General features: G+C 41.8%; 3 protein-coding genes across 3 annotated transcripts; 1 reads left to right on the forward strand and 2 right to left on the reverse strand.

The window, feature by feature from the left end:
- kpna3 (karyopherin alpha 3 (importin alpha 4)) lies at nt 1-15,778 on the reverse strand. Its single transcript, XM_037239418.1, has 17 exons — nt 15,517-15,778; nt 11,458-11,502; nt 10,591-10,680; nt 10,213-10,242; nt 10,069-10,121; nt 9,865-9,960; nt 9,293-9,378; nt 8,749-8,835; nt 8,205-8,374; nt 7,928-7,972; nt 6,047-6,178; nt 5,841-5,969; nt 5,013-5,117; nt 4,813-4,884; nt 4,440-4,602; nt 4,274-4,368; nt 1-3,780 (listed from the first exon to the last, which is right to left on the reverse strand). The coding sequence occupies exons 1-17, from the start codon at nt 15,583-15,585 to the stop codon at nt 3,682-3,684; spliced, it is 1,566 nt and encodes a 521-aa protein (XP_037095313.1). The 5' UTR covers nt 15,586-15,778; the 3' UTR covers nt 1-3,681.
- A 517-nt stretch (nt 15,779-16,295) lies between these two features.
- Nucleotides 16,296-20,199, reverse strand: spryd7b (SPRY domain containing 7b). Its single transcript, XM_037239504.1, has 5 exons — nt 20,055-20,199; nt 19,210-19,326; nt 18,412-18,578; nt 17,860-17,962; nt 16,296-17,180 (listed from the first exon to the last, which is right to left on the reverse strand). The coding sequence occupies exons 1-5, from the start codon at nt 20,158-20,160 to the stop codon at nt 17,083-17,085; spliced, it is 591 nt and encodes a 196-aa protein (XP_037095399.1). The 5' UTR covers nt 20,161-20,199; the 3' UTR covers nt 16,296-17,082.
- A 921-nt stretch (nt 20,200-21,120) lies between these two features.
- trim13 (tripartite motif containing 13) lies at nt 21,121-23,147 on the forward strand. The gene is given in 6 exon segments (XM_037239506.1): nt 21,121-21,340; nt 21,647-21,818; nt 21,821-21,984; nt 21,986-22,196; nt 22,199-22,328; nt 22,330-23,147. Coding segments are annotated over 5 exon segments (867 nt in total). The 5' UTR covers nt 21,121-21,340; nt 21,647-21,655; the 3' UTR covers nt 22,529-23,147.
- The last annotated feature ends 221 nt before the right edge of the window (nt 23,148-23,368 follow it).

Raw genomic sequence — 23,368 nt, forward strand, 5'->3', positions numbered from 1 at the left:
TCGGCTTGAACAGCAGGCTTTTATTTTGCTTCGGATCAGAAAGACAGGTCATGTCCTGAGGGTGCCATGAGAAGAAATGCTATGAAAAATCCCCCTGAATGAGGTTACGTGGCGAAGATGGCTTGTGGTGGTGGGAGGGGGCAAACATGTCAAACTGTGTTTGCATCTCCATGGCAACCAAAGTGTGTACAGGTATAACATCTGGCGTGTTAATTACTCCATTACAAAGATTTTCAAAGTGTGGAGCGCTGCACCTACAGAAAATAAAGAAAAGGCATATTTTTAAACTTGCAACACTAATTAATTCACCCATTTTCAGTTCAAGTTTGTAAAGGATTAATGGAGAGCAGCCATTTTGCTTAAACTTTCCCACACCTTCACCGACTATTAGTTTTAAATCAACAAAATGACAAAAACAAAAGGCACCGTGACTTTTTTTTTTTTCCAACTCATATTTGTCTTTAATATGCACAGGAGTTGAAAGCATCAATGAGCCACCTTAAAGAGAGAAGAAAGTTCAATCTAAAATTTATAAAAAGATACAAACAATCAGAGGCCAAAATGCTGTCTGTTGCTTTACTTCTAGTATTCATTTAAAACACGTTATTTTTTTTCTTTCAAGAGCAAGTAAAAATCTTGCAACAAACATAAGCTTGTATCCAATGCGGGTACAAGACAAACATAATTGTAAATCTTTAAAGTGGCTCGGTCTAGTCTGCTAATGCATGACGACTGTACACCCTCACTCTAGAATTTTTGTTCCGTTATAAACTAGCACCCCCCAATCCCCCAGCAATTGTGAATACGCCCTCTCAGTAGTTACCAACAGACCAGGGGAGCATTTAAAGTCTCGGAAGACAGCACATCATCAGCCCGAAACCACTAAGGGGGTGAATAAAAGTGTTCTGATTATTAATAACCAGCATGTCATCACAATACATATGCAAGTCAAAAATAAAAACAGAAATATTGCTTCAACAAAAAGAGAGGGGGGAAAAAGGCTCGACAGCCATTTTAGACAGCGAGGTCATCATTGTTGTCGTCCTTCCAAAGACTGTCAGCTGCAGCAGCTTTTTACAGGCTACACATACACACACACACACATATATATGTGTACGTATGTGTGTGTAAATAGAACGGCAAAGAGAGATACACATCACATTTTTTATACAAGCCAAGAGTGTTGAAAAGTACTGTGAAGGTGCCCCTTCCTCTCCCCGAAGTTTCGTTTTCATTTTTGTCAGTGAACAAAAAAGCCTGTAAACAAACGAGGCCATACTGAAAATAAGCTAAATAATACTATCTTAAAAAAACAAAAAAAAGTCTCGGTTGTGAGAGTCTTCAAAAATATAAACAATGTCAAAACATTATGACTATGATGAAAATGTTATGAGAATAAAGCGATTTGATACGGACAAACGTCACTTTTCTTTGAAAAAGCTGTACTGTTGCGTGGGGAAAAACATTGCATATATACGTGTATATACAATTTTTGCACAACATTCATATATTGTTGTAATACTATGAATTTCTCAGGATTTTCTTTTAACATAAGCTAACATTTCTTGTGACCCCCTCTCCCCTTATAATATTGCAACATAGTATATATATTTTGCTTTTTGGTTGTGTCACTTCAGTAATTTTCCCCAATACTACATTCAGACCACTTGTAGTAACTCTTTACTTTTCTTTTGTTTTCTAATATTGCAACTTTATTCTCCAAATGGAATGTTATACGGAAAAACTCGCAACGCTATGGAAAACAGCTTTTTGAAAAAGTTCAACATAGCGAAAATAAATTGCCTTTTTTTTTTCCCACCTAGCATTTTTACTCTATTACCACAGCATTACATTCTCTTCAGAATACATTTTGGATAATTTTACATTCTTTTAGACGCTACAATGTACCAGGAAGACAATTACAAAAATGTTGTAATTTTTGTATTAAGAGAATATGACAGAATTTTGATATGTAAAAGTTGTATTATGAAAGAAATAGGACTATTATCACAATAACTAACTCAATTTTGGCTGAATTTCATCTTCATCCTAATTTCTTTCAATTCAACAGCATCACCTCATAGTTTAAGTCAAGACTTTAGTAGAATAGTTATCGTATTAAGAAGTCCACATTTCACAACTATTATTTGTCATTTTTACTTTTCTGCTCATAAATTTAAACCTAAAAATATTTTGTTGGCAAAACAATTGTCCTCAAACAAGAAAAACGTAATGCTAAAAGCTATGAGAATAAAGACAATTTTACTCGTAAAAAGTACCACAAAATGCACCACTACAAAATTTGTACAACTTTTTCCGCATAACATTTTAACTTAATGTGAAACTTTACACGTTTTTTTTTTTTCTTTTCTCCTGATATTCCAACTTTTTTCTTGTCGCTTTTTTCTCCCATTTCTTGTGATTCGGGTGACTTGTTCCTCAAAATTTTCCTTTTCTCCACTGGTCCTAACAGTCCGCCCTATACTCATAAGATTAAAATATGGTGAAGCTCCAAACAAAACGCAATTGGAAGATCCAACCAGAAGTAACCACATCATGAGCTGAAACTTACAAAAAAAAAAAAAAAAAAAAATACGATTAAAAATTCAATTCATATATATCAAATATTCAATTCAGCCCAGATTTAGCAAATTGTGATATAATCCCCACCTCCCCTGTGGCCCCCACCACCACCAACTTTGATTTTCACATTACAGGGGAATCATGAGCAAATAGGACGTCCAGTGCAGACCAGTCCGCGGGAGGAGACGCTACAGTGGTCACAAAGTTTCTGCACTTCCCAGTTACCTCTTTTCTTACTCTGCCAAGTCCTTCTTAGCAGCTAGTTCAGTTTTAATTAAACATGAAAAAATAAAAAATGATGGCAGTTACTTCACTTTTGTGGAAAAGGGCTTTAGTACACACCGCTGAATAATTCAATTAAAGTCACATAAAAAAAAAAAAAAAAAAGTGACATCATGAAGTCCGTCCGGTCAAGTCTGTCTGCCATCATTGGAGCCCTTTCACCCTCAGTGGAGTGGGGAGCGAGGGTGAGGGGATATATCCGTAGTTAATTATGGCTAATCATTATTTGGAGGGGTGGGCCAGGTGCCTGGGGGTTCAACTTTATGACCCGAATAGTGGGTGTGTTTATACACCAAGTGTGTGTGTGAGACAAAGGGAGGGGCATAAAAACAAAACAGCAGTATTTCTCTCCCATTTGTGATATGACGGCTTCCAAAAGAAGTGTGCACACTAATTGTCCAAATGTGTATATGTGTCTTTGTGTGTCAGTGAGGGAGACTACCAACTTAAATGTGCTCGTGAACATTTTGGCGATCAAACGTTGCCACTGACGCTGTTTTGGCCTTCCCGTTTTTCTGCGTTGTGTGATATGTCGAAGCAAAAAATCCTTCTTGGGATGCAGGCTGGCAGATGGTGGCAAGGAGTGACCCATTACAAAAATGCTAAATACAACCCCCACAGTGCAGAAGTGGTGGTGGGGGCCATAAATCCATCAGTGACTGTGAGTATCCACGTTGAAGTCAATCTTTCCATATCAGGGTGCCAGATTTGAGGCGAAATGGATGCATGTCATCATGGGGAGGGGGTGGAGATTATAGAGTACCCGTGCAGCTGGTTGAAGCAAACATCCTGGCTTTTGTTTTTTTTCTTCTCTTTTCAGAAATTAAACTCCTTTGCTTGCATGTTGGAAGGAGGGTCAAAGTTGAAGGTTCCTCCTTGAGTGCTTTCCGGGATCAAGCTGGAATCTTCATCGATCTAAAAGGGGTAGGGGAGAGCCACGGTGAACTTCGACGTGATTGGAATAAGAATCGATCGTCAGAAACGTGTACAAAGGTGCTGCCCGATGACATTGCTTCCATACAACATCGTAAAAGAGAACTAAATTGACAGCGCAATCGCTACTTGTGCGGTCTGGACATATTGAACGGAACATTTCTGTTGTTGATTTCAAGAAAAGACTATGTCGGCTATATTATATTGCAGTGTAGACCATATAAAAAATAAATACAGTCATTGAATAAGTACAGTGGATGACCAAGAGGTGGGGTTTTCTCATCACTCATTCACTGGTGAGTTAAACACTACTGCGACACGATGTCGCACATTTTACGTCAATGGCGAACTGAGCAGCATCCTCAACGAGCGGTACTAGAAACAAAGACTCCATCTAGTATTAGGTTTCAGGACTGTGGCGCTGGGGGAATAGGGTCTTATATCTGTGGATTCCGGTGACTTTGCGTGAACTTACGTCATCTCCTGAAAAGTACTGATCGATAATCTCGAAGGCTAGTTTGTAGATGTCCTCGTTTTCATGTTGCTGCAAGCTTTCGATCTTCTCCAAACCTGAGAAAGGGGGATGTAGGGCTGAAAAAAGCCACGTAACACAAAACAAAATGCCGCGGCACACCACGCACCACCGCACTCTTCGATGATCTCGGCGATGGTGCTGGCTTCGTCGCCCGCCATGATGAGGATGTTCTTGAGGCCGTCCAGAACAACCTGCACAACCTGGGGGTCCTTCACCAACATCAGGTTACAGAAGGGAGGGATGACATTCTTCTCCACCAGGTACTCCACCTACACAAAACACAGCAGCCATCATCTTCACAGCTTATTTGCTTACAAGAGTGGAAGGTCAGTCAACATCACCTATAACGTGCTCCTTGAACAATCATTTATTAAAAAAATACAGTCTAACTGAGTTACAAGCTTGGTTATAGACCACATTAAAATTCATAATTCAAATGACTAACACCGTGCGTGCATGCCTCTCCCATAACAACTCACCTGGTCTTTCCTTCCACTGATCGTGAGGTTGCTGATGGCCCACGCAGCCTCCTTTTGAGTGCCAAAGTCCCCCTGTGGAGAGTCAGGCTGTCACTAAGACGTACGTGGCAAGGTTAGTCCTATCACACAGGTTGTCGTGGTACAATATAGCAATAATACTATAAGCCCTGAAGGAATATGGAATTAAAAAAAAAAGAGACCTTGGCAAGTTGGTGAATGATCATGGGGATGAGTCCTGCATCGATCACAGCTTGGACCTGTTGCTGGTTCCCAGCTGTAATGTTGGACAAGAACCACACTGCTTCCTACAAATCACATACAAAAAAAAGAGCAATTCTAAATTCAAACAATCCTTCATACGTAATACACAAGAACTACAGACCATGGACCATGTGACTGCTATTTGGAGTTATTTATAAAATCGGTGTCAGCGTTGGTATCCCAAGTCCATTATTGAGTATGGCCTTGATTCAGTGGCTATTATAAAACCACATACCCACTGCAATTTGCTCACGTACCAGTCATTCCTCTTTGGTGCTTTGAATGATTTTTTTTTTTTTTAAATAATTTTGAGATGCCTTACTTTGTTTGTGGTAATTGAACGCACCTCAAGGGTACCTACGAGTTTCAGTGAACTGGGGTTTTATTGAACTGGGAGCCTTACTTCCGGGTTAGAAAAATAGCCACCAAAACAAGCCATATTTGATAAGAAATTAGAACAATAGCAATATTATAATCATATACATGCCTATATAGCTAACTGTGGATAGTTTAAATAAATAAAAATAAAAATAAGCATGGACGGACGGTTCCTTTAAAGAGCTGTATTGTATTGTATTTGATTCCATAAGGATTCCAACACTTGAAGTGGAAGTCAAGTCAAAACTTTCTTTAAAATAATACGTTTTTTTTTTTTTTTAAATCAACTGAGGTCAAACTAGCAATCCGGAGCAGATTGCACGGTGGTTCAATAACAATCCTTCATGTGAAGGAAAAGCTCATATCTGTTGTGTCCGTGCTTGTGGTACCTTATTGATCTTTTCTTTAGGGTGTGTGAGCAAGTTGGGGAAGTATCTGAGGACCTCGCAGTTGAGAACGACTTGCGTCTGCTCGTCAGTGCCGGTTACGATATTCCCGACTGCTCGCAGAGCTGCAGTCTACATGTTAAGACATGGCAAAGGTAATATTTAGGTATCATATTATCAAACAGATTGATTCATTCATGGAGTCTCACCTGCACTTTCACTTCCTGGTGGCTGAGGAGAGGCACAAGAAGTGGAACGACACCAGAGTCAATGACCATCTGGATCTGCTCATTGCCACCGTCCGTTAGGTAGGACAACGCCCACACTGTGTCAACGAGGATCTAAATGGACAAAATGTCAACAACACGTGATGCCAGGAGCGCACCCAGAATTCTGCTGAACACGACGGACTGGACGATCGCAAACACATTGTGTTGGTAATTGACCCTTGCACACCTATCGACCATTCAGAACTCCTAAAAGTTATAAAGTAAATTGGTATATATTGTTTTGAAGTTACTTGTGCCATGTTTCTTTGAGAGTTGAATTAACCTGAATAGTTTAGGCTTGAGAGAACTTTTACATGTTGGTACTAGTTAAAAAATGTGACAAAAGCCACAAATACAAATACCCATCTTCTATAATCTGTTTGAAGTCAATTCATATTGTAAAATGACTCTCCTTGTAACAAGAAACTCACTGCATGACAACCTCTCGATTTGAGCCATTCCCCAAGCTGGTGTCTCACTGAGCGGTGATTGATTGCGATTGCTTGCGAACACCGCAATTGTTGTGTTTTCGTCAGGGTTCGTAAAAGGTTGTAAAATTGTTCAGTCTTTCAACAAATGTTAAACTTGTTCAAAATGTCCTCAGATATATTCTTATACTGTATGTGTATAAACACATTCACTAGTAGTGCCTTGACATGCAAGTTTTATTTGTCCTGTGAGCATGATCTCAAGTCAAAATACTCATATGTCAAATAAACTTTTTCCATTGAATTGTCATTTATTGGAATAAAAACAAATGAATGACGTAAATAGAAAAAAAAAAACAATGAAACAGTTTTTGTCACATTGCGTCAATTGAATGCTTCTCTTTCTAGTCTGCATTGGCCACATGGAGGCAGTAAAAGACAGATGGAATATACGTATTGCTTCTACCAGCTTTATGGATTAAACCTGACTTCTAAGCACATGCAGTCCTGCCTGGATGCAACAGCCAATCATATCGCAGCTGGACGTACCCTGCCTTGAACTCACCTCCCTTAGCTCATTAGGGCAGCACTAATATGAGTTGTTATATGCAGAGGATAAAGGATATTGCAAATAAATGCCTAATAATTAATGATAAATAAAAATAAAATGTAATCATTGTTAATGTAGCTGCACAGTTTGTTTTCACTATGGGCATTTGGAAATTCATACTGAGCGCACACGAGTTCAGGTGTGACCGTTTGAAAATTCAGTAGGTTGCTCGATTTTGCCTTTTGGAAATTCAGTGCACCAAAAACGGAGTGCCACTCAGTGCTCAGCCTAGAGACACTTTGTGCCAATACTAGCTGCGTTCAGAAATGAATGGGAGCGGAGCGCACTCCTCCTCTACGAACACGCTCACTCGCAAAGTAGTGCACAGGCATCGGTGTGAATTTCTGAACAGGTTTGTTGTTGTTGTACGATTAAAAACATGGCAACAAAGATAAGAATTTTAGTTCGTATTAAGCTACCAGACAAAAAAGCCAATCTATGGTGGCTTTGAATACACAAGGTGTATTTTATGTTCATTTTGACACTCAATTTCAACTTGCATTAAGTAGTCTTGAGTTTTGTTTTGTTTTTTAAAAAAAAAAAAAAATTATTCACTATTTGCCAAAGTGCTGCTACAACGAAGGGACTGAAATAGAGTTCACCGCTACTATGTTCATATCAAGTTTGAACTCACAGGTCAGACAAAGAAAAACTAGATGAAAAAAACAAATCAACAAATAAATAAATAAATAAATGACAGCTCATATCACCAAACAATTGTAAGTCAGGAAACGTGATACAATCAGGATTTTGGAATGGAACTACCTTTTGTTTGATACTTACATTTATATCTGTGTGATGGATTAGCACACAGAGGGCAGGCAAAATCTGTGTGGGATTGAGAGAGAGAGAGAGAGCGAAGAGCAGTTTAGATGAGGGCTGAACGAGAGAGGGGGGGGGGGGTTGTTGCATCCAAATATGAAGTCAAAACAAGGCCGAGTCAGAAGAAAACAACAAAAATGAAGTAGCTGTCAAGTGCCAGACGACAATGCTTCAAAAAACTTCCCCCAGCGGTGGGACAAGACAGAGAATCTCTGCGTGACTCATTCAAGCATTTTACCTCTTGCACTGTTTCCATGGGCGGGGGCGGGTCCTTATTGCGGCAGAGGTTGACGATGACCCACGTGACGTTGCGCAGGAAGGTGATGGGGATGGAGGGGTCAATGAAGGAGAGCAGTGGTTTGACCACGCCCAGGGAGATGACATAATCCCTGCACTGTGGCCCATCACCTGGACCGGCAAAAGGTACAACTTCACTCAATGTCTATTTCAAGGGAGTATTTCAAATATTTTTGGCCCAGTCACTGACAGACAAGGTATTAAGGCACGAGAAATAAGTTTCCATTTTCCAATGAAAAGTATACAACGCCATGTTTTCACATGAAGCGGCAATTCTTTCAGTACCGTATTTTCTGCACCATAAGGCGCACTTAAAAGCCTTTAATCTTCTCAAAAAAACTAAGGGCCGCCTTTTATACGCTAATAAAATTGGGATAAGAAAACATTTACAGTACTAAATTGTGAATGAGTACAACAACAATAAAAATACTCAAATACAAGAGTTGATGTTAATATTTGCATGAGTGCACAGACGGTCTACTGACCTATAATGTTTCCCAAAGCCCAAACAGCTTGTTCACATACGTTCTGATGAGGCGAGCGGAGCAGTCGCAGGAACAGCGGCACTGCATCTGAAGACACACAAGCATCATCCTTGAGCACTTAATGACAAAGCATTAACCACATAGTGCAGCAGCCAAAATCAAAATCAAGCAGAAAGAAATACTAGGGAGCAGCAATCAATTAATTTATTCTTCAGAATTTTGTGACCTTTTGTCTTTAACAGGGTGTTCATGGAAGTCCCCAAGAACCACAGAAGTTGTTGTAAAAATAGCATCCCAGTGATGCGGCATTGTGATTACCTAGCAATGTTGTTTAAGTGATCATTTGTAAATAAATAGAAAATAAAGCATTCATATTTATCGGTTTATCCATAGTGGGTGAAAGCCCTGCTTTGTTAGTTGACTGTGAACAGGTTTTGTTGAGCAAATTCTTAAGTCTAGATAAAATAACGCTAAAACAAAATGTATGCTTGCCGGGCAGTCTGCAGCAAACACAAATAGCTGGGTGGTGGTCAGGTCAACTTACTGGATTCAACCACGGCTTGAGTCTGCGCTGACGTCCCAGAGGCAATGTTGGTCAGGGCCCAAGCTGCCTCGAACTGAAGAGAGGGGCTGTGGGACAGCAACGGAAACACTGTCATTTGAGAAACAGGAGGCGGACAAGCATCCCAAAAGAGTGATGTGATATGCAAACAAGCGTTGTCTAAAGCAGTGCGTCTCAATTATTTTCTGCTATGCCCCCCCAAGGGAGAACAAAATATTTCTTGCCCCCTCCAACTCGCCACAATGGCAATAAAGACGATCATTTGTCCATAAAACTGCAATTTTTATAGATTTGAGAATCACTGGTCTGTCGAAAGTAACACCGACGGGTACTTCATGTTAACATGACACTCGTCACTCCTCCTCCAAATTCCTTCAATCCAGTTCTTCATCCGCTCGTCCACGGCGGCCACGGGGTCCTGGGAATTCTGGACCTCCGAAAGGCAAGAATGCTGTTATATTTGGCCCGGTCCTGCCAACTGGCTGCTGCGTTTCCTCAACACTCACACAGATGCACACAAGTAGCTCACGTTGACTTCAGCGTTTCAAACTCACTTGTCGTCTCGTTCCAGGCAATTGACTAAAGCGGGCAGGATACCGGACTTTATCAAGTCGTCAATTGGGGGGTTTCTGTCGCTGGAGAGCAATTTTCTGACAGATGACAAACACGCTCGTGTTAAAAATGAACTGGGATCACAACATGCATTGGCACTTCTGCGTGTGGGTAAATGAGAGTGTGTATGTGCGGGAATTTGTCACCTGGCCGCCTGCACGGCGCTGAGCTGGATAACCGCATTGTCACTGGTGGCATTCTGAAAGCGAGAGAAAGGAAGCCGGGCATCACTGACAAACAGCTAAGGCGTCTCACGTGTATATTTGCCACTACGTTAGGGCGGCTCTTACCAGTAAGATGGCACCAAGCGTAATATTTTGCTGCAAAAAAAGGAGGACAAAATGAGATACTAGCGCAGGGATGTTGACGCTCAAAAAATGGGGGTTAAGGCTATATTAAAAAACATCAAGGTCAAATGATTCCCATGCTTTTTAAAATGTAAATGTCAGGTCAGGAAAATCCAGCTTCAGAGGGGGTCGTAGCTTGAGTGCAACATCATTTCTGTCTGACCACGCATGTTTTTCTACTTTCCAGATTTGTCTAAAAATGTCCAGCTTAGCTTTTAAAGCCATTAGGCACCTGTTTTGATATTTTGTTTTTGTTTTCCCTGGCGCAGATGCCTCCATTTGCCTCAATGGCTTCACGAGACAATGCAGGCCACTATTTACCCCTTTGAAGTCTGAGTCCACGTCAGAGTCCTCCAGACTCTCCTCCTGTGGGACGTTTCTCTTCTTCAGTAGGTGCTCGTCTCGTTTGTTCTGGGAACGAGACAGAAGTCATGAAAGGATGAGTGGGGGGGGGCGTTAATGCATTCATGAATTCTTAAAGCCCAGTGAATGCAGGCCATCCTCATGAAAGTATTCCTTTTGTTTCGGAGGGGGTACAAGTGACTTCACGGTTAGAAGTTCCGAAAATATGAGCCTGCATCCTTACTGACAGGGAGTCAAGACGCATAGACTGTGAATGTGCTCTCGCTCGCTCTCTCTCTCTCGAAGAGATTCCCTTGGCCTACATTCTTGTGCATCACGCCGCTGTGCGTCAGCGATGACTAATCAGCCTACTGCACTGTTTTGGTCCTGACCCGATCCGGCTCTGTGGAATGTGCTAGACGCCAGAGCAACTCAGCACTGCTCGGCCATGACGTGCTAACGTTGCTGCTTTTCACCCGTGAGCCCCACACGCCCGCTAATCGTACAAGTGCTTACTGACACAAACACCCGCTGCCATTTATTTTTACTGCAATTAAACGGAGCGCCCACACACGTCTGCACCAAAACATGCAAGAAGAGTGTTTGCAATTTGGCTTGACTTAACTTCAGCATGCATTGACAACACAGCGTTTCATGTGCAAATGGTAGCAAAGATGTTTGCCGACAGTTTTAATAGTCGTCTAGAGAAAACCCTGACAAAATACCAATATTTGCTATATATGCAAACACTCGTAGCTCAGTGGCATACGGGTTTTAAAAAGCACCTTGGATATGTTTATGTAAAGATACCCATTTACCTTATTTGGTCGTGTGTGTGTGTCTCACCTTTCTCAACTCCACTGTCACGTCATTCCGATGCCTTCGCATGGTCTGTAAGGGGGGGGGGGGGAAATAAGAGTCAATACATCTTTAATTATATCGCGCTTTCATTAGGATAACTTGCCCCCAAGAAGTGAGCTCAACTGGAAAGGAAGCGCTCTGCATCACCCTTACACCAAAGATGTCACAGAAACCAGGACTACAGAGAGGATGATGATCAATTAGCTCACAAGGTTAATTGTGAAATGTGGACTTTTATAATTGAACACAAAGCGGCTACACTTCCATGAAGCCAAGACTTACAAGTTCAGCGACTGGTTTATTGTACCTTCAGCCATACGAAAGGAATATCATTTAATTTATGCTAACAAAAGTGAATGTGGATAAACGGCATCGTTTTAGGGTTCTTGAGAGTCAATGTTTATAATTATCAGTGAACAAACAAAAACCTTGGAGTCAGCGCTCATTATAGCACAGAAGTGAGGAGAGACTCGTTGGAGTAATTGCTGTATTTGAGCATCTGTTGACGTTTGCCGTTTGAGATCTTGTGACTCTTTCAAAGGGTTCATGTTGCCTTCCCAAATAGCCTCTTGCATAACGTCCTCAGTCGAAACTCTGGAGGCTACAAAGGTGTCGCCCCGCAAACCACTGCTAGCCAACAAACACATAATGAGACTAAATGAAATGATGGGGAGAAGCGGACAATGAAAAACAATTCATGCGTCAGTGTCACAACTCAAAGTTCTTTTTGATCCATCTTTTGCCCCACTTTAAAACTGATAAACACAAGAACGTGAGAAAACCAAACCACACTGAACTCATCAGTCACAACAAAACACTGACAAAAACAACAACAATGGAGGAGAGTGAGTGTGCTTAATCTACTTAACTGCATGCGGTCACATTTTTAGACCATAGGAGAGTTTGGGCAGCGAGAAAACCAACTCCTACAGCAACATGGAGACTGTGGAGTATGATGAGACTGCAGCAGCCACAGCTAAGGTACAGCAACAGGTAAGCTAACGTTAGCATGCGGGTGGATGACAAACCAATCAGGAACCAGCAGTCGTTTATATCATTTGTGTTATTGACTTGTGCTTGAAACTTGGGTTGGCCAGAACCTAAAAATAGTACCTTGATGGTACTACTTTGTATTCTGGGGTAGAGGGAATAGTTCCGTCTCATTGGAATGGCACTAAAGAGGAAATAAAGCACACCATATTCATACATCCCATGATCCTTTGCGTGAAATGTGGGAGGCACAGGTAAAGCGAAACCAGTGTTTTATTTCTATGGGAACTGTTGCTGTGACTCCACTTTCTATGACGGTGACGCCAGTTGGTAGAGAAAACATTTCAATCTCGCTCCCTGCGAATCGAGCGAGCTAAATGATGACATAAAAAGGCTACCGGCGCCAAGTTGCAGTCATGCCTAACTACATTCCGAACTCTGTCGCTTCACACGTGAGGAGTCGGAAAAGCTCTGAGGCATACCAATACCGACGCAGTAATAAAGTTGGTTTTCGTTTTGTTAAAAGATCTGTTTGCAGCCACTTCCCACTACATGCTAATCACACGACGATAGCTTCACGTCTGTCATAATACTGCAATCATTCCTCAAGGTTCATGCAAACATGACTAACTAATGTCAACATCAAATGCCCGCTGCAAATATTAGAACCATCGGCTTCAATATTTTGAGTTTTAGGAGTAAAACCTCGCTTAGTAAATCTTACTGACAAACACGCTAAGTTACTGTTCATAAAATCCAAACTATTGCAGCGATTCTTCTGATCGTTTCAGAAGTCGACAAATACTACCACATTCATGTAAAGTGATGTTATTGTGTCATCGACCCAGCAAGTCTCCTCCAATGGTTTAATGCCAGCGCATGAGCACAACACTCGATGCGAGCGTTGAAATGAAAAGCAGCACATGTACATCGGTTGTACATGTATGTTATACACACTCATTCTTCGGTGTTCTTTATTCCTGAGTGGAAGCTAGAATCTTAAGAAGCTCAGCACTCTTTCCTCGTCCGGCAAAGCCAGTTGAAAACAATGCTCTTGTAGATTCAACTTCTTCTGCATGTTAGTAAAACTAGCAGCGTAACAAGCTCCCAAGGCGTGCAAGACAATTTTCAATGCCACGAGGGCCAACAAAACATCAGTATCACTCAAACCTGAGTGTTACCATCACCTCATAGATTGTGTATGTAAATGTAGGGTCAGATAATCCTAAAATAAACAAATTAAAGACAATATTAGTAATTCTGAGTCATCTATTTAAATCAGGGCTGTGTCGCTCTGGCCTGTTGTCGCAATTCGACAAACAGATCCCGAGGTTCCAAGGAACTGTTGTGCAAAGACTACCAAAACATAAGAGTAAAGCAAACATGCTGCTCAAGAGAAGCTAGACATCCAGGATGCCTGAAATAGCATCAAGAATGCATTGGCAAAGTCCATCTTCCAAAGCAGCCATGTGCTTGTTGCACCGACTCCCAAACAGATTCAAAACAAGCACTGACTGGACATTGAACTGGAAGTTTGGGGCTGAGTGGATTGGTTGAAGGCGGGTTTTATACGCATTGTGCTGCACGAGGATTATCTCAGGATTACTAATAGATCAGGAAGCAGCGGGAATGGTGCAATTTCTTTACAAAGATTGTACTTTTGATGAATCCTATTCATTATTGTGAAATCAAGTTTTATCTTGGAAAAGCATAAGAAAGGCTTGCTGTTTTGAACACAGTAGCTAGCTAGCCTAGCTGTATGCACAGTATGTATCCGTCGCTGACTGGCTGTCTCATAGAATAACTGCATATGCCTGTATGAATGTCATCATATAAAAACACGTTTGTTATAACTACTTAAAGCATGGAACTGCTGTTTTAAGTCTTTCACTGCTTTTGTATTATTCACCTCACCACGATACACATTTACTGATAGCGTAGAACATGCGCCCTAGCTAAAATCAAAATTTCAAAATAGCAATTGTTCACGTTACAAATTACTTTGAAAACATTATGCTAATTTATTGGGGCCCGAACGATATGGAATTTTATTTAGACCAATCCTGATATTTGAAAGAAAGAAGAAAAAAAGATTACCGATTCGTCGGCCGATTAATTCTAAGAATACATACCAAATTATATTATATTTATTCATTCCTGAGTATTTCAACAACATGTGAAGCGTTTGTTTAAATCACATCACCTGACAACCATCTGCGAACTCTCCTTGGCTCTTTTTTGACCATTATTTGTGAAAGTGAGTCCTTTTGTAGAATTATTTTAGGTTCATCATGACTATATATTGTCTGATTCTTTTCTCAGGCTTTTGAAGATAACAACAACAAAAAAGGTCCATCTAAAATCTTATCTTTTAAACTTTCAATGAGAATGATACAATCGTCTGCCCCATAACCATTGACAGTGTTGAATACAGAGAAACATGCGCGTGAATGTAACCGTAGCGTCACATGTGATTAATGCTTAATCCCGAGGCTCGCTTTAGCTAGCTCACCTGGCAAGCTCAGGAGTGGCGCTTGTGATTTGCTTTAAAACCAACTGAGTGTTTGCAGTTCAAATAGCGCCCGCGACAAATGGATGCAAGTATGTTAATAAAGTGGTCGGAATGCAATAAAAGGGCGAGCATAAGGATCATTCCACCGGCCCAGGCCCGCCCTTCGAGCAAGCCACCGGTGTCCAGCCGACTAGCCAGCAATTAGCCGCCACTGACAGCTAGCTCCAATAGTTAAACCTACATTTGATCAATTCCACCCAAACGTGTCGCCGTATCCACTCAAGAGCAACACTACGATCTTAGCAACGATAATCCTATTCGGTAGAAATACGTGGAACTGTCCAAATTGTAAGTCAACAAGGACTTTTGACAGCGGACTTCAAATGCTAACCAAGGTTAGCTCACTTGGAGCTGTAGCCGGGCTGCTACTCCTGGTGCTGCTGTTGCTGCTGTACCTCCTCCTTCTCCGAGCGAGGCCCAAAGAGAGCCACTCGAAAACGACCCAAATGACCCACGGTCGTCGCACAGACTCGCCGGCTCACCTCGACATCGCGCCCCTTGTTCTTAAAGCTCTTGATGCGGTGATTTTCCAAGCCGGCGTTGTCTGCCATGGCTGTGTGCGTGAGTGTAGAGGCGGGATGGGGGGGGGTGGGAGTTCTCTTCCGTTACTCCGGCTTTCGGGATATCCTTCTTGAGCGATGAGGCTCAGGCACGGCAGCTCGTGTCCTGGTGGTGCTGCTGCTGCTGCTACTCCTGCTCCTGCGGGTGCTGCTGCTGCTGGGCTCCGGAGTGCAGGGCGGACGGTGACGTCACAAGTCACATAGCAAAAGTGGGCGGGGTCGCGGGCTGCTGCTGGGTTTGAGTGGAGATGGGTGGGTAAGTGATGTCATATGTCACGTGGAAATGTAGGCGGGGTTACTGGTGAGCGTCGGCATTGGTCGGCCATCTTAGAACAGAGGACTGCCCTATAAAATATTGAAAATGAATAGGCAATTATGCTTTGTGGCCGCCAAGATTTTATTTTTGGGAGCGTCAAAATGCTTTTTTTTGTGATCCGAATATCAAATTATTTTTGTTTTTGATAATAAAAAAACATTTGTTTTGGTTAAACAGTCAATCAAAATCCTACAAAAATATCAGAGTCAGCTCTATTGTCAATTCCTTCATGCTAAGACACACAAAGAAACCGAAATTCCGTTCCCCCTATCCCACGGTGACGAGACACAGCACACGATCAACACACAAGTAAAACAACGGGCATGAATGTGTATAGAAAGCCTTTCCCAGCTATGAATCACTTAAAAAAAACAACAACTAATGATTCCTGCAGACAAATGTTTAATCAACAACAGTATTTGGATTTGCTTGTACAATCAATCACATGGTTAGTGCAAACAAAGACAAGTACATAGCTGGAAACGTTAGCAGCAAACCTCCAACAATATGAACCACACAGCATTTCATTATCAGAGCCAAGCGTCACAACTTCTGATAATATTCATGTTGAAGAATAAATACGTCATAAAAGATTTCAACATATACATCTAAGGAGGAGGGGCTCAGGAGGTGTCTGGAGAAATGACTTGTCATTCCAATTTTAATGTTTTTTCTGTCAGTTCCAAACACAGCAAAAAAACAAAAAAAACAAATTGCCATCCTCAAGGTTTCAATGATGAACCTCATGAATTCAGACAACACAAAAGCGATCAAGCCATTAAAAAAAAAGAGATCATTTGAAGTTTGATATGTGAATAAAATAAATATAATTACAGGTCAGTGCAGGCATTTTTAAACCATTACAAATTATAAAGAAATATCCCCAGAAATGGCTTCCGATCCTTGAAGCATCCACTCTTAGGAGTCTAGAATGGACAATGAGGAGGCTTTAGTTGAAGTGATACAACTGATCATGAAAATACTGACTGGATCATTCTCCCCACTATTAAAAGCCTTTGAATATGTGAGTAACCATAACAAATCGACATCCTTGAATGATCATTCGGGAGAGACGGGGAGGGATCGGTCAGAGATAATCCACCAATTACAATCAAAACATTATATATGATACAGGATGCAAAGACGAGGACGAGTACGAGAAAGGTGCTGATTTAGAAGATTTGTTGTTCAAAAAGGATCTTCTCGAATCCTTGAGGAGCCGTGTGGTAGAAGTCACTGAACTGGCAGTCTAAGATGGCACTGTCATCCACTGGAACATCAAACAAAAACATACATTGGGAGGGATAACTTCAGAGCATCAACATCAGTTATTATATTTTGGTAAGAGTGCTCACACATTGAATTAAAAAAAAAAACAAGTGCATAAAACATGGAGCAGGTTTGAAACCGTGACAAAGTGGAAACATTTTATTTCCACCATATTACTTTTTTTTATTTTTTCTATTCGCTGCGTGTGCTCAGAAAATTTAGTTCAACAAAGAACTTAAGAAAAAAAACTAAAAATAATTTAAATAAATCTGTCTAATAATTTTCAAAAGTAATTTAAACAAAACATATGTACATCCATACATAGGGTCTTGATCAAGATTGCACATTTGCTAGCCTTGTAAATTTAATATGTAGGATCTATTTAACACTATCACAGACTTGTTCTGCTTGAGTTAGAGGATTTGTTTTGTTTGTTTTATATTAGACGTATAACAGAACTTTCAAAAATATCTTCACTTCTCAGCATGTAAAACGTGCAAAAATGATCCTGTGTTATGACGTACTATAATGGATAAATAAGCTAACGCTGCCCTGATTCAGCACACCACTATTTGACAACTTTTTGGTTATATAGCACATTCTCCCTAATGCTCACAATATTGAATCCTAAAATATGTGTGATCGTGTGCTCAAGTGACGATGTAATCAAATGCACTTACCGTAAACGATGGGGTACACTGTGCCTCTTATCCCCGATGCGGGACAATGCATGTCCTTTCCATTCAGATACAAGTTCATCTCCACATGATCATATGTGATGCCCTGTGGATGACATATTAAGATAGGCATTAGGTACCATGTTCAAAATTACTGCATGCATGCATGCAGAAAGTATGAAAAAAAGTGTGTGGGGTGGGGGGAAACAACAACAACATACACATTTAATTCGGCAGCATGATTTATTATGTGCTGTATTGGAAAGGTATGGTCATATAAGCTTACAAAGATATAGTTACTATATCTATAATAGTATATACTATATTCTAGTATATCTTGAATTTTAAAATGCAGCGCCCTCTGCTGGATAAGGTGGGTCACTGCCTCACATGCCCTTAAAGTGAAAGTAAAACTGACATATTCTGCACTCTCTCTTAATTATTATTATTTTTTTATAAATCAATTCAAATGGATAAAAACAATGCCATTTTAACTTTTGGCAAGATTTGTCGTTCTGTCATAAACACACAAAAACTACTCTATATGACACTCACCACAATGTCGCCCTCCTGAGGAAGGTTGTTGGCAGGCAGGCGGTTCTTCTCTTCACCGTTGTAAACCACACAGCCATCGTGTCTCAAGACGAGGCTGTTGAGGTCTCTGCCTAAAGGCACTTGATTGAGATTGGCTTTTTGCGTGGCCACGCCTACTCCCCACACACCTTTTAACACACACGGATTAGCAGTGAAGGGATTCACATGCACGTCAGAAACAGAAAAATCAGACAATGACTGTGTACAGTTGAACTTTAAAATTCTAAATGAGTAAAACTGTTGGTAAAACTATATTTTAACTGGTTGTAAATTATCAAACCGCACATTTGACAACGAAATTATCTTGATGTGCGGCAATATTGCAGTTACCCTATATTTAAATTTACATGTGTTAAAAATTTAAAAAAATAATGAGCGTGTTAAGTTACCCCTGTGCTTATTTCGGTGTGAGCGAGACTTCTGGGCTTCTTTTCACACTTGTCTGACACAGATCGCTGAGAAGCCTCATTTGCTAGCCTTCCTCTCCACTTTCTTAAACACTAAATCCAAGTCACATGAAAGGGGGAAATTTTTAGGGCTTGTGCTCTATACTACATGGGTTGGCTTTTTTTTTTTTTTTTAACTTTTGCATAACTGTTCAGTGTACTGAAAAGAATAAATCATCTCCTATGCAGTAAAGACAGGATCCTCAAATTGACCAGCATCCTCGAATAAATAAAATAAATAGTGACCAGCCTCCTCGAATAAATAAAATAAAAAATAAATAGTGACTGTTGGACATCAGAAGTTGAGGCTCACCAGTGGACTGGATCTTGAATTCAAAATAACTTTTGTTCTGGTGGAGAGGAGCGTTGGCCAGACACGCTCCAGTGCCACAAATCCTCCGGCCACTCTTCACTATGACAACATCTGTGCCTGCAATACAAAAAAAAAAAACAGTCAGTCCTTTGTATAGCTTTTAAAACTAATGACAAATTAAGCAGTAAGTTTCAGAGACAGTTTGGCATGGAAGAAGTTGAACCACCGGAAAGGTTTACACAGCAATTCTGTTTCCACAAGGGTGATGTAGCCCAAATTTGTACACAAGTCTGAACGCGGCAAGCATAGTGACCATTACAACAATTAGTTGGATAGAAAACACGTCCAATCCATAAATATGAATGAATGAAAAGAGTTAAATAGGTGCCATTTGTAACCTTGCATTTTACAATCAAATAGCTGGCGACACTGAAGGCTGTGGCGGACCTCAGTACCTGGCCTCTCACCCAGCAGGCCTATACAGTTAGGGGTGGAGTGTTATGTTTGACTTTTGTGATATCATGCTCTCTTTGTTGAATTGTCTCTGGCCACAGTTGTTGGCAGACAGTCATGGAATAAAGACGTGTTCCTCACTTCTGCCAGAAGGTAAGCAAACGGAAAACAGGCCCCAGACAAGGCAAAAACGGAGACATTCAAATACAGACATGATGAGAAACGGCAATACAAGTCTTAAATTGCTTAAAAGGTGGGATGCGAGAGAAAGCATCAATTAAGGACTGCTTGTATCCAGTAACAAGTAAGCTCGTATCTGAGGAAAACACGCACACTGAACAAATTTAATGTCTATATACAAACCCACGTAGTTACGGGAAAATGTAATTTACCCATGCGATGAGTGTCTAACTGAACCGTGGGCATTTCTTTAAGTTGGATATGTCCAGATCCTCCATCTCCGCAGCAATTCAGGCAACACGTAAACATCGCCGCCATCTTCCAAATAAAGAACGCCCAGCACCACTTCCGGAGACTATCCCTAAATGAGGCCATTTTAAACCACAGCGCTACCGCAAGGCGGGGGTCAGAACTACATCAACCTACCCCCCATCCAATCACAGTGGCACCGATAGGCAGTTGCTCCTGATGGCATGGAAACAAGGGAAGAAAAAAAATCAGGGTCAAAATATCCCACACGTGACTCAATGACTATTGGATATAGCTGTTATATAACCACGCGTGAGTGAGTGAGCTTGGAAGTATGAGACAAATACTTAATCTTTATTAAATGCAAATTCGTGCTTTATCATAGATGTTCTAACATGAAGATTGCATCACAAAGTACGAATTTACAAAGACAAGAATGCACCGTTTTGAATGACACTGGCACAGGGATATTTCGTTTCGTTTCATTTATTGAGTTAATGATGCAGTCTTTAATATTAGATGCTACTTTGGAGTACACTTTTGTAGCCTACGTTGCAACACTCTTCTAAACTTCAACATCTCATCTACCATCTTGCCATCATCAGGGGTACAGAAGACAGTCAAGTTGCGAGGCCTGTCCAAATTCCCCATAGTTTATCAGGGGCATACACAATATTAAACATTTTGCTAGACTAGTACAATCATTGCTAATAAAGATTGCATTCTTAATTTATGATTGCCGCTGTGTTTGCATGGTGCAGGTGTGCCTAATATTGTGACATGTGAGCGTTTAAGTGTTACTTGGTTTAATTTGCATCTTTCATCACGATTTCGTACATTATCACGCACGCAGTGGCAGAAATAGGGCAGCATGCGAATTTGCACAACGCTAAAGTGGCTCTTAAAACCCAAGTTGACAGTTTTTCCACGCTATGGCGTTTTGCATGGCAACAACCCCTCCCGCCCTTTTACGTCATGCTAGGAACCGTCAACAAAAGTCATAGGTTAAAACGCAAAATAGTTACGTAAAATTTCATTAAAAATAACGCGATGTACAGTTTGGCTCAAAAGTTATTCTTTTCAGTCATTATCTGAATACAGATGTATTTGTATTTGTTAGGGTTTATTTTCCGAGAGTCCTGTGCGCAAAGGGTTGAACTTGAACCCGGAAGAAACGTTGAGTAAGTCTGCTCGGCAACAAGCGCCATAATGCGTTGCAGCGCGCGCGCGCGCATCCTGCCAGCAGCTGGTGAGTGAGCGCTCGCGCTCTTTCTCGACCACCCCCCAATCCCCGCTTGTTACTATGCGCCCCCTAAATGTGTCACGGAAACAGCGGCGTCATGACAGTGAATGTCCGTCGACGGCTGTGCTGTTCGGAACTCGATGTCGATCTCGGTTGTGTATTGGCGCGTCCATTTTGATTTTTCAAAGTTCATTTTGCTGACTGTTACGTGGCGTTCCACGTCGTGACCGTGCACAAAAGTTCCACGATGGGGTACTCCGACGTGACAACCTTTTTTTTTTCTCCCCCCCTTGCGTGTATGTTTTTTGACAGGAGCCAAACATGGAGCAGCTGGAAGAAGAGCTGACGTGCCCGATCTGCTGCGGGCTCTTCGAGGACTCCCGCGTCCTCTACTGTTCGGACAGCTTCTTTCGGAAGTGCCTGAGCGATCTCCTTGAATCTCCCCGGGGCTCTTCTTTCTCCAGATCGCCGTTTAGGTGCCCAACGGCCGCAAGGAGAGCTCGGACAACGGCGCCAACAGCCTGCATGTCAATTACTCCCTCCGAGGCATCGTAGAGAAGTACGCCCTCCTCAAAGTGGCGCCCAAAACGGGCTTGTGCGCTCACCACACCGTGCAGCCACTCAACATGTTCTGCGCCACCGACCAGAAGCAGCGCCACGGACCTGAGGCGGCTCTTTTGCGGCTGTTGCGCGACCGCCGACGAGAACCGGGGCCACCGTTATTGCTCCCTCGAGGAAGCGTACGAGATAGAGAGGCGCGCCTTTGATGAACTGCTGCGTGGCGCGGAGGGCTGGCCGAGCGTGGATGCCCTCACCTCCATGGAGACTCTGCAAGCCGCCAAGAAGGACGCGGAGCGGGCGACTTGTACAAGTTGGCAGCCGCGCTGGAGAACAAGAACGAGATCCTGTGCGACTTGGAGACGCACAGGCTGGCCGTCATGCAGGCGTACGACCCGGAGATGACGCGGCTGCCCGACAGACCGGACCGCCAGCGCACTGACCGCGGCCGAGGCGTTCCGCGGAGTCACGGAGCCGCTCGGCTTCCTAGAGCATCTGCACGACTTCCGACAAATGTTGGCTGACCTGAATGAGGAGGAGAAAAAGAAGGATGAGAAAACTACCTGTCGGAAACCCACGGAAGTCGCCCCTCTCGTCGTCAAAAATTGGGGAGGCTCGGTGACGTCGATAAAATGACACTGCCCCACGAGAGGGGAAGGTGGCGGCTGAGACGTCACGCCGGTGGTCCATGCGCTGGCTTGCGGCGTGGGGTCTCTTCTTGGCGCCGTCCACGTTGGAGCACGGTGGCAGCAGCAATGGGGAGCGCCTGTGGCAGATGATTGGCGAGTTCACGCAGGTCGTGGGCAACATCATTGACGCCCTGTCACTTACATTGTCATTTGTACGTTGATTTAAGTGAAGGTATTTGTATTTATACACATTTCTTCTTTCACCTTTAAATTCTGCAGCCTGGACGCAAAATGAGTACATTCTTTTTTTTATACACCACCTAATTAAATGTGGTGTTTTTTGTTCCTTTCCCTTGAGGCTTTTCCAAATAAAAACACGATCGTTTTAAATGCTTGTTTGAATTAAACTGGATGCTACAATTGATTTAAATCTACATTTACCCACGCGTGTCTTTTCAATGTGACACTGGTTTCACAACAGGGCCTGCGTGGAAAAAAAAGGATTGCAAAAAAAGTCATCACCCCAGAAAAAGGCAACGATCTTCATCAAAAGCCAAAACCAACGCAAAACGATGATTTATTTACCAAAAAAAAGTCATATTAAAACCACAATTTACGAAAACAAATCTTGGCCTTGTTCGTTGATTGTGCATTATTTATATAGAGGAGTTAATTTTTTTCAATGCGAACTGACCAAAAAATATCAATGTATTATTGTAATGCAATAATTTTCAATTATATGGACGAGGGTCTGTCTCAAACAACATGGGTCCAGTGATGTCAGCAGTGACACACACACTCACATATAGATATATATATAGACCTCTGTTTCCAGGCAAATATGGCA

The sequence above is a fragment of the Syngnathus acus genome, chromosome 21, assembly GCF_901709675.1.
Source record: "Syngnathus acus chromosome 21, fSynAcu1.2, whole genome shotgun sequence".
NCBI lineage: Eukaryota > Metazoa > Chordata > Actinopteri > Syngnathiformes > Syngnathidae > Syngnathus > Syngnathus acus.

Excerpts from the sequence above, each read along its gene's own strand:
- spryd7b (XM_037239504.1), bottom strand. The coding sequence starts at position 20,160 with ATGGCGGCGATGTTTACGTGTTGCCTGAATTGCTGCGGAGATGGAGGA. Across the intron at positions 18,579-19,209 it reads ATTCAAGATCCAGTCCACTG|GTGTGTGGGGAGTAGGCGTG; the intron begins GTGAGCCTCAAC and ends GTGTGTTAAAAG. Across the intron at positions 17,181-17,859 it reads AGTGTACCCCATCGTTTACG|TGGATGACAGTGCCATCTTA; the intron begins GTAAGTGCATTT and ends TTGATGTTCCAG.
- kpna3 (XM_037239418.1), bottom strand. The coding sequence starts at position 15,585 with ATGGCAGACAACGCCGGCTTGGAAAATCACCGCATCAAGAGCTTTAAG. Across the intron at positions 8,375-8,748 it reads GGCTTTGGGAAACATTATAG|GTGATGGGCCACAGTGCAGG; the intron begins GTCAGTAGACCG and ends TTGCCGGTCCAG. Across the intron at positions 4,369-4,439 it reads GATCATCGAAGAGTGCGGTG|GTTTGGAGAAGATCGAAAGC; the intron begins GTGCGTGGTGTG and ends CCCCTTTCTCAG.